This window comes from Camelina sativa, chromosome 8 (genome assembly GCF_030686135.1).
Source record: "Camelina sativa cultivar CO46 ecotype springtype chromosome 8, ASM3068613v1".
Taxonomy (NCBI): Eukaryota; Viridiplantae; Streptophyta; class Magnoliopsida; order Brassicales; family Brassicaceae; genus Camelina; species Camelina sativa.
Window position 1 is genome coordinate 22,829,039 of NC_141887.1, and position 11,145 is coordinate 22,840,183.

The 11,145-nt window shown below is 36.1% G+C and overlaps 1 protein-coding gene and 3 pseudogenes across 3 annotated transcripts; 3 read left to right on the forward strand and 1 right to left on the reverse strand.

Moving 5' to 3' along the window:
- The first annotated feature begins 216 nt into the window (after window positions 1–216).
- LOC104716979 (putative F-box protein At4g22030 pseudogene) lies at window positions 217–1,653 on the forward strand (annotated as a pseudogene). The gene has a single exon (XR_015564037.1). The product of XR_015564037.1 is annotated as a putative F-box protein At4g22030 pseudogene (transcript).
- Window positions 1,654–1,799: 146 nt separating this feature from the next.
- On the reverse strand, window positions 1,800–5,989 carry LOC104707593 (cysteine-rich receptor-like protein kinase 36). The gene is made up of 8 exons (XM_010423967.2): window positions 5,529–5,989; window positions 3,838–5,416; window positions 3,639–3,764; window positions 3,420–3,541; window positions 3,134–3,344; window positions 2,804–3,041; window positions 2,531–2,669; window positions 1,800–2,445 (listed from the first exon to the last, which is right to left on the reverse strand). Exons 2-8 carry the CDS (start codon window positions 4,655–4,657, stop codon window positions 2,125–2,127), a joined length of 1,977 nt encoding a protein of 658 aa, XP_010422269.2. The 5' UTR covers window positions 4,658–5,416; window positions 5,529–5,989; the 3' UTR covers window positions 1,800–2,124.
- Window positions 5,990–6,423: 434 nt separating this feature from the next.
- On the forward strand, window positions 6,424–8,474 carry LOC104707592 (cysteine-rich receptor-like protein kinase 37; annotated as a pseudogene). The gene is made up of 4 exons (XR_015564036.1): window positions 6,424–7,422; window positions 7,712–7,836; window positions 7,921–8,130; window positions 8,236–8,474. The product of XR_015564036.1 is annotated as a cysteine-rich receptor-like protein kinase 37 (transcript).
- An 80-nt stretch (window positions 8,475–8,554) lies between these two features.
- Window positions 8,555–9,105, forward strand: LOC147940344 (cysteine-rich receptor-like protein kinase 37 pseudogene; annotated as a pseudogene).
- The last annotated feature ends 2,040 nt before the right edge of the window (window positions 9,106–11,145 follow it).

Below are 11,145 nucleotides of genomic sequence, written 5' to 3' on the forward strand. Positions count from 1 at the left end.
GGGTAAAATTGGGAGGCTTTACGGTTAGACCAAAACCGCCACAGGAGAAACAATCAAAGCCTTAATAAATTCATTAATTGTGTTTGGTCTTTGGTCAAAAATTTCTCTCTTTGGTCAATTCAATTCCTTTAATTTTCTTGCTTTGTTTTATGCCAATCATCTAAAACTTATATATACCACACACACATTACATACTCTCTTCATTCATTCATCAAACACAATCACAAAGGCTCCTTTGAGAGACTTTTAAAACCAACGTAACCAAAACCAATCAAGAATCATCCATACTGCTGCTATATCTTTGTAAACACTTATAATGGCTTCATTACAGGTTTCAAGATTAGTTCTTTCGTCTTCTACCTCTTGTTCGAGACCTAAAGCTGCAGTCTCCATACCGAAACTACCAAAATTTAACGTGTCGGTTCCAAAAATACCGATAAAGAAACAGACTTTATCGGTTAAAGAACCGAGCTTTGAGTTTGTAGAAAGTCTTCCTCTTTCTTTGAAACAGAGGAGAGGCTCTGATGCTATCCAAAGGGCGCGTCTCAATGCGGTTCTTGAAGAAGTTATGGATAGGATTGAGATGCATAAGAACATCGGAGATCAACGCAATAATTGGAACTCTCTATTGCTCAATTCCGTCAACATGATCACTCTTACCGCCGCTTTGATGGCCGGGATGGCCTCGGTTAATGCTCACGGTGTAGATTCTGTGACCGCTGTGAAGATAGCTTCAACGGTGTTGTTGACATCTGCTACGGGTTTTGCTGCCTTGATGAGCAAGATTCAACCGTCACAGCTTACTGAAGAACAGAGGAATGCGACGAGGCTGTTCAAGAGGTTGAGAGTCGAAATCGAAATGTTTCTAAGAGAGAACGAGGAGATTACAGAAGAAGATGTGAAGGAAGCGATAAGGAGAGTGTTGTCTCTAGACAAAGCTTACCCTCTTCCTCTGATCGGAACAATGCTCGAGAAGTTTCCGGAAGAGTTTAAACCGGCGAGTTGGTGGCCTGAAAATAAACGTAAAAGCCCTAAAACTGGTCTTGCGAATGGGTGGAGCCAAGAGCTCGAGGCGGAGATGAGAGAAGTTGCTCATGTGGTGAAGAGCAGAGACGCAGAAGAGTATGAGAGATTAGGTAACGTGGCGTTGAAGCTAAACCGGTTCTTGGCTATCTCTGGACCAGTATTAACCGGATTTTCAGCAGTGAGCTCTGTTTTTATCGGTCAAGATTCCGGTTTAGCTGGAATCGTGGCGATGACTTGTGCTTCTTTGGCTGCGGTTGTCAACACTTTAGAGCATGGTGGTCAAGTGGGAATGGTGTTTGAAATGTATAGGAACTCAGCTGGATTCTTCTCTCTATTAGAAGAAACGATGAGTTCGACAGAGAAGAAAGAGAACGGACAAGTGTACGAGACAAGAGTTGCGGTGAAGCTAGGGAGAAGCCTATCCGAACTGAGAGATCTCGCGAAGAGATCGAACCTTTCTCAAGTTAAGGCTAATGAATTCGCAAGCAAGCTTTTCCAGTTTTTCTATGTTAGAGAGAACATTCTTCATTCTTTTATAAGTTTTTTGTATAGATGAATTCGTTCATTCATTCTTTGATTTATATGTTACAAACATATTTATTTTACTATTTCAATTTAAACCTCAAACATGAAACTGTGTCCTAATTAAAGTTGTAGGAAGTGGGTATTTTAGCAAACCGAAATGATCAGATTCAACACGAGAAACGACCAAATCAAAACCAAAAACGAAATGATACAACTAATTGACCCAATCTAATTTTGGGGGTCAAAACTAACCGAATTTAATCTATTTATTTGACTGAAATTCTTTAATACAACATGTATCTTCGATTAAAAATTAAAATGTACTAAAAGATTTAATTAATGAATTAAAAATAATTATGTACTTGAATCCCAAACCAAACCGAACTAAACTGAACTAGATTCGGTTATTATTAGGTAATAAAATTCCAATACCGAAATAACCAAACTAAACCGAACTATCCGTGTAAACCTTCCACAAAGTTCATAAGAACAATGTTTCTTGTGTCTTACACTATCCAACACTGCAGTTTCTGTTGCGAAATGTATATGAGGTCAGAAGAAAAAATGGAAGTTTCACCGAGGATACAACACTGTAATCGAGACATCGTCCACTGAAAATGGATCTTTGTCTTTAAGGTTATTCATGGATATATCTGCAGGTTTCACTGATAGAGGGAGAGTGACAAAAGCAGCTTCGGTAGGTTTAGGTATTGTAAAAGTACCGTCTCTTGCAAGCCAAACTATTACAGAGTTCATGGTTGGTCTCTTTGCTGCATTCTCTTGTACACACAACAAACCAATCTGAATCAACTTTATGATCTCGTTTCTAGGGTTTTCGTTTAAGTAAGGATCGATTATACTCTTAGGCTCTCCTTCGATCCATCTCTTCCATGCCTGAATCAAAAGAAAATGTTCTTTATAAAGGTTTCTTTTTAGAAATTGAGAAGATGAATAAAATGTTATCAAGAAAGAAGCTTACAAAAGCTGGAAGTCCCTCTGCTTCGAAGTTCTTGTTTCTTTCACCACATATCATCTCCAAAAGCATAACACCAAAGCTGTAAACATCAGATTTAGCAGAGAATTGTCCGTGTCTCACGTACTCCGGAGCCATATATCCACTGCAAGAACGAATATTCACATTATTGGTGATCTGATTCCAAGAACCTCTATATCTTGTCTGCAGGATTCTGTTAAAAACAGAGCATTCATGTCTAAAAACAGAGCATTTATGTTTAAAACAGAGAATACTTACTAGGTTCCAACTACTCTGCTTGTCTCTCCTCGAGTCTCATCCATGTTAAACAACCTCGCCATCCCAAAGTCTGCAACTTTAGGGTTCATCTCAGCGTCAAGAAGGATATTGCTAGCCTTCAAATCTCGATGAATAATCCTTAGTTGAGAATCTTCATGGAGATAAAGAAGCCCTCTTGCAACTCCTTCTATGATTCTGTACCTCACATCCCATGTAAGAAGCCAACGTTTGTCTTCGTCTACAGATTTTGAAAGAAAACGTACGTTACTTCTTTTGACTGATATAGTATTGTGACGATAAATACATTACATTGGTCATGTGAAGGCTTACCGAAGATGAAGTGATCAAGACTTGAATTAGGGACATGCTCGTAGACAAGAATCTCTTCATTTCCTTCATTACAGAAACCAAGAAGCTTAACAAGGTTCCTATGTTGGAGTCTTGTCAAGAGTAAGACTTCATTCTTAAATTCTAACTCTCCTTGTCCTGAACCTCCAGCTAATCTTTTTACCGCTATCTCTTGCCCGCACGGTAATATCCCCTGAGACAGGTGTAAGATCATTGAACTAAAGATTTTGATAAGATGCTTATATGAGGTTATACTAAAATTTCTTACCTTATAGACAGATCCAAATCCACCTTGGCCAAGCTTGTTTTCCGGAGAGAACTCATCGGTTGCAATTAAGATCATGCCAAGATCAAAACTTAACATAGATTGACCATCAGAATCAGAGTTCTCTGCACATACACAGTATAAAGGTATTCCTTAAGAAAAAGAAAAAAAAGCTCCAAAACTTTTCAGCAATTTACTCAAAATTCCTGAAATTAAACTCACTGTTGATTCCAGTATAAATCTTCCTCCGTATCCGGCGATAAGCAAGCACGAAAGCAACAAACACGGCAAGATTGATGACCGTAGGAACAACAACAACGACAACGCTCCAGGGTTGAAATATTCTTCCTGAAAAACCCCCAAAAGTTTAAGTTTTATATATGAAAAGTTGAAAACGAAGTGGACGAATCAGCTAAAGTACCTTTCTTAACCCGAGAGTCTTCTCGAGGTTGAGGAGGTCGAGGAGGCGCGGAAACTCTCTCTAGATTATCGAAAGCTCCTACGAAACTATACAAATCCCATCGGAAATAACAACTAGGGCGTGAAACTGTTCCCCCTACTCTGTCCCGGTTATGTTCTTGATTATACCTAACATTCTCTCTCAGACAAAGATTACAGTCACTGGAAGATAAATCAGGTGTGCATTGCATCAACATATAAACCTCAGGAGTGTCTGTAAACTCTGCACTTGAGACTTCATAATACTTCAACACCGAGGACTCATCAGCCGTCGATGCAATCTCAACTGTTCGATTGGCCATGGCGGAAAACTCTTGGCTGATTCGGGTCAAATTCGAAGAAGGGGGAAGACTCGAGTGAGGAACATTCCCAACTTGCTCAAGCTTTAGTTCGCCAAATTTATGGACATTTGAGTAGCGTACTAGGCAAGAAACGTTTGCATCGTTTTCAGAATCCCAGTGATATGCTTCTGTTTTGCCTTGGCATTGAGTTAAAAGATTCCTACTTACTCTATCGACGCAGCGACGACAAGCCTTTTCTTCGTAGTGTTTTCGACAAAGAGCAAGAGCGTAAACTCCACCTCGTGAAGCGTTGTAGAAACCGCGTTCTTTGGTAACGTTTGGTGCAAGAGTAGGTAATAGAGCGTCGAGGTTTTCGCCATAGGTTGTGTTTAGAGAGAAGTTTTCATCGCCGCAGATGAAGGTAGTGTGAACACCACTGATGGTTAAGAGGATGAAGAAGAGAAGAAAACTAGGGAGGTGAAAAAGAAAGGATTTTTCCATCTATATAAATAATCAACGTTTGATTATCAGAACCTTTAGCTAATTTGGCTTCACATAAATAGATTTTGATTTGTAAATTTTCTTTTGAGGATCGATCAAACAAGAGAGACTTTTCTGTTGTCATTTCGTTTTCACAAATGAAGAAACCTTGACTATTAGCACAGGCGGCAAAGACTTTTCTTTTCCTCAAATTACGCTTACGTAAACGATACGTCGAACACTTCGTTGTCCTTATGCCTTAAGTGGACACAACGACGTCGTTTCACGTTCCAAACAATATAGAAACGTACGACAAGGACATATCAATGGAGTGAAAGCGTAGTACGTCGGGTTTCATAAATTGTCAAGGATCACAAGGACAATGAAAGTCAAATTCGAAGACCAAAAATGGTTTCATGACTGATTCCTCATATAACAATTGCTTCGAAGACTGGAACTCTGGAAGTCTACGGGGACGCAAATGCATTAAATATTTAATCATGAAAACAAAGAAAATCTAGTTACATGGTTTGAAAGAGTAAAACTTGTGACCTTTTGTGATTTAAATATTTTCTTGAAAAGACTGAAAAAAGTAAGGTAAATACTTGATAGTTTAGTTTGTTGTATTATATGTATCATAAATTAATTGGTGTTAGATTTGGCGATACTTCTCAAGCCACCAAATGAATGATATAGTCTAGTAGTATTGAGATTTGAGAACACTAGTTAAAGTTCAAACAAAAAAAAACTATCTCTAGCAAATACAAGCATGTGAGAGAACTTGAATTCGGTTCAAGTTCAGTTTACTTGACGATTATGTGTTTGGTTTTAAGGCTTATAGTCATTTACCTCCAACTCAATTTGCCAGATACAACAAATATAAGATGTTTACGATCCTATATGAAAACAATATGTTAGCCAGAAATGGTTAATTATACGTTCATCATGTTGTCTTATCAATAATCTACAGCCATCAAATTAATCTTTTTGAATATTAATATACGTTCAGTAGTACGTACTATGTCTCTAATTAACATAAGAGTTTTTGAATAGGCGACATAGCCAATCAAGGTCTGGTAGGTTAACTAACTGCTACAGGTGAATTTTGTTTTTTTTTTAATATGTGAATCCATCAGTGTGTCAATTTAAATTTCCGTCCTTAACATCCAAGTTTTGCATTTTAGGAACATCATGAACGGTAAGGATTATTTCTTTTGACATTATTTAGGTTGAGAAGTTTATCTATACCTCAATTTCTATTATGCGGGAAAACACAACTATCTAAAAAATCGAATTTCGATAAAGAAAACTTTTAACCATCCGACGGAAAAACATTTTCTGAATGGTAACGTTTTTTTAGTTACTCTTATTAAACCACACACACTAGTCTTTTTGTATATTGTATATTGTATATTATTGAAATTACTACGAAATTACTACGAAATTGTGTTACACAACTTATTGAAGTCACTACAATTATGAAATTGTGTTACTTCACAACTTATTTATAACAAGTGCTACTATATACCACTAAAACAACTTAAACAAGACTACTTAAGTCGTTGTTCAAAGAAATAAAAAAAACAAGACTACTTAAGTCATACAAACAAAACAACAGAAAAAACTAAAACTAAACCAAGTCAATATCCTATGTTCTAAGTCAATTGGTACGTACCATTTCATTATAAAAATAAAATAAAAGAAATAGTGGTACCATTTCTCACGTCAAATATTAAGTTGCAATGAAGTGTTATAAATCAACGTCTCATATCATAATAAAATGAAAACAAAAACCCTCAGATCTTGCAACCCAATCAATAGTAAAATGGGAAAGAGTTGTCTTGTGACTACTTTTCTCTCGCTTCTCCTTCTCTTCCTTCAAACCCCTAAATACGTTAATGCCAGTTTCTTCTGCTACGGTGACTTTTTCAATGTTAACTACGGCGTCAGTCGTGACAACCTCTTCTCTTCTCTTCCTTCTAACGTCGTTGCAAACGGCGGTTTCTACAACGCGTCCTTTGGCAGAGAATCTAAAGACAACAGAGTCCACGTTGTTGCCTTATGCAGACGAGGCTACGAGAAGCAAGCTTGCAAGACATGTCTCGAACATGTGATTGACGACACAAAATCAAGGTGTCCTAATCAAAAAGAGTCTTTCTCATGGGTCACTGATGAATCCGACGACGTTTTTTGCTCTCTACGTTACACCAACCGCTCAACTTTTGGCAAATTGGAGCTCTCGCCAGTTGTTATCAACGCTAACCCAAACAGTATAAATTCATCCATATCTGAGAACATGACCTTGTTCAGCCAAGAATGGATTGCAATGGTTAACAGGACGCTCGAGGCCGCTTCCACCGCTGAGACTTCCTCAGTCCTCAAGTACTATAACGCCACAAAAACAAAGTTCACACAAATTTCAGATGTTTACGCGTTGATGCAATGCACGCCTGACCTATCGCCAGGCGACTGCAAGAGATGTCTAAGAAAGTGTGTGAATTACTTTCAAAGCCAGTCCTGGGGAAAACAAGGAGCTGGGGTTAGTCGGCCTAGCTGTTATTTCCGGTGGGATCTTTATCCTTTCTATAAAGCTTTTGATAATGTTACAAGAGTTTCTGCTCTTCCTCCTCAAGCTTCTTCGACTATTCTCAATTGCGTGAAAGACAATAAAAGTTTTCAAGGAAGCAACATTGCAATTATTGTGGTCCCAACTGTTATCAATCTCTTCGTATTTGTGGTTCTAATACTTTCTTGGAAGAGAAAGCCGTCACACACCGGAATAAATGGTAAAGTCTTCTAAGATCTTGAAACTCAAAACTGGTAATAAGTGGATAGACATATATCTTTTATACACTTTTTTCGTCTCTTCTCACTGAAATACCTAACACGTTCTCTCGAGATTATGGTTTACTTTTGTTATTCATTATGAAACAGTACTCCCTCTTTTTACCGATTAGATTCCAATTGGATTTATTGAGCTCTTAAATCGATCTTATGTGAACATATGAAGAAAATTAAAGGAAAATAATGAGATCCTTTTTAACATGTTTTGACAAATTTTGTGATGACGTGCAGAGGCTTTTGATTGGAATGATGGTCAATCTATGGTACGTTTTGATCTTGGTATGATCTTATTGGCAACCAATAACTTCTCTCTAGAAAATAAGCTTGGCCAAGGTGGATTTGGATCTGTCTACAAGGTAAAGAAAGTAGCTATAGAATCTTAACAAAATCTTTACTTGGGTAAGTGATCTTTTATTATAGCAAGAGAATGGTTTTTTCAGGGAATATTACCGAGTGGGCAAGAGATAGCGGTAAAGAGATTAATAAAAGGTTCAGGGCAAGGAAATATGGAGTTCAAGAATGAGGTCTTACTCTTGACAAGGCTCCAACATAGGAATCTGGTCAAGCTTCTTGGGTTTTGTAATGAAAAAGATGAAGAGATTCTTGTCTACGAGTTCGTCCCAATGCAAGCCTTGACCGCTTCATATTTGGTGAGCCTTTCGAGAGATCCATGCATCATTAATTTGTACTATGTTGACAGCAAACAATATGAAAAAAAAAAAAAAAAAACTGTTTAATTTTCTTGAGATGTGCAGATGAAGAAAAACGCCGGATTCTGACATGGGATGTGAGGTACATAATCATAGAAGGAGTTGCGAGAGGGCTTCAATATCTCCATGAAGATTCTCAGTTGAGGATTATTCACAGAGATTTGAAGGCAAGCAATATCCTTTTAGACGCAGATATGAACCCTAAGGTTGCTGACTTTGGGATGGCGAGGCTGTTCAATATGGATGAGACTCGAGGACAGACAAGCAGAGTAGTTGGAACATAGTAAGCATCACCATCTGCTTTTTTTTAAAGATTCTTTCATCAGCATCACCATTAATATGATTTGGTTAATGCAGCGGATATATGGCTCCAGAATACGCGACATACGGACAATTCTCAGCTAAATCGGATGTTTATAGCTTTGGTGTGATGCTTCTAGAGATGATATGTGGTAAAAGCAACAAAAACTTGGAAAAAGAAGAAGAGGAAGAAGAAGAGCTTTCAGCTTTTGTAAGCTTCTCACTTTATATCTATCATCTTTATACTTCTCCTTCTTCTTCATCTTCTTATTGAACTTTTTAAAAATCATCTTTATTCTTCTTTTTCTTCATCATCTTCTTATCGAACTTTTAAAAATATTTCAGGTGTGGAAGAGGTGGATTGAAGGAAGATTTGAAGAGATCATTGATCCTTTGGCTGCTCCGAGTAACAACATCTCAATAAACGAAGTAGTGAAGCTCATCCACATAGGTTTGTTGTGTGTTCAAGAGACTGTTTCCAAAAGACCTAGCATGACTTCAATCCTCTTTTGGCTTGAAAGACACGCTAACACCACCATGCCTGTGCCCACACCTGTTGCTTTTCTTACACGGCCATCACCCTCACCATCACCCTCACCATCCTCGTCACTGTGATGCTTATGAGCATTTAAGCATGTATGTATTATACCACGTTGTCTGTCTCTGTATTCTGTACAATGGCAGATATTGAGCAAAAGATGCCGTGTAGTATAAGCAAATTTATGTTTATTTTAGTGGTAACGAGCTAGTTATGCGTTCTTATTTTTAGTTAACATGGTTAAGAGTAAGACAACGTACTTTTCAAATGTTGTCGAAAACTTATATTATCAAAAAGGTTTGATTAACCAAACCAGAAAAATATTGTTTAAATACAAAAATAAAATACGGTAAAACATGGGAATTTCATGCTTATTTATCCGCTTTTGTATTAGCATCACGAGGAACTAAAGATCAAATAAAGATTGAAAATTCCTCTTTGCTCTTCTCCACTTCAACATTACTTATCTTCTTAAAGATAGTAACAGTGGTGGAAGTTCATTCACTTAAAACTTTTTAATATTATGGTTAGCTTCTGAATTAGTTAAAATATTAGAAAAATGAACAAGTATTATTATAGATTAATCATAATTCACCATTTGTTACAGTAGGTTTGTTCTATTTATTTTGCTTGTCCAAATCATTGAAATTCAAGAAATAATAGAATAAGCTCAAAAAATTAGGAATTCATTGTTTAATTTGAGGACTATTGTGGCTATTGTTTTTAAGAATCAATAGCAAAAAAGTATTAAAAATTGAACATCTTATAAAATTATAGTATGTTCCAATAGTCACAGTAGACCATAAAACTAATAACGTCATGTGATTTTATTAAAATTATAAAAATTGAAGACAAATTATAGGAAAGAAATATCATGGAGGCTTGGAGTGGTCAAGCCATGAAAAATTGATAGATATATTTCCATCATATGAAACTTTTTCTGCAAATTGGAGAATAACAAAACTGTCCAAAATTATTTTGCTAATTGCATTAAGATCTTATTATATAAAGTTGGGTTTTCAAAGTTAGCCATTAGTAGGATTATGACACATGTCAAGTATACTGATGAGATGTTGACACGTATCAACAATTTTTTTTTTTTTAAAACAGCTAATTAAGAAAATAACAATAAATATACATAAAATTTACATGTTTATATCTTAAAAAAATTTCTAAATCAAAACGAAAAATTAATAAAACTAATCTATTTTCCATTATACACTAATTATATTATACATTTTTCTTAATTAGATTTTGACATGTATAAACAAAAAAGAATTCATTAAGCATGCATTTTATTATTAATCATAGTGAATAACAAATTATAAAAAAAACATAAGTTGTGTTAAAAGAATTATTATTTTTGAAACGTAATAGGACACCTAATTAAGAAAAAAAACATTATCTCTACATAAAAATTATGTTTTTGAAGTGACCTTAGTGCAGTAACCATTAGTAAGTCCAATTGTAGAAGGCACCATCACACCAGGGATCGAGTCCCGCTCTATACGAATGTAAGGATTTGGCTAATAGACCAGCCTATTGTGGCCCAAATGTTGACAAAAAAAATTATATGTTTATATCGAAAGCTTTGATATTTGATTTTTTTTTTCCGATATAATTTTGCCTATCTATTGCGTGGGTTTTTGATTAGTGTGGATTCTTCAATGAAAGCTATCAGATGCAATGAAATGTAATCGAAGTATATAAATCCCGCTAATTTAATCGAGGATGGAGACACTGATGGAGGTTCCAAAAGTGATTCTACAGTTAGTAGCATTATAAGTTTGGAAGATTAGTCGGTGATTGATGTTTCTGGTCAAAATTTAGAGTTTTCTCTTCTGAATAATGTTGATGATTCTGGTACTGAAACAAGAGCTGCCTGATCGAGTAATTGAGAATCGATTTTCAAATTTGGGAAGTTTCAAAATTGGTTTCAAACCGGATTTATACGGTTTTCTATCGGATTTGGTTCGTAAATCGTTTAAACCCAAATATATGGAGAAATATATGAAAACTTTTGATTCAGATAAAAATAAGTTGAGAATTTACGATTCGAGAATTTTTGAGATGGGGTCATAGTTTTAAGTAGTATTGGTACAATGCGTTACTTCTGA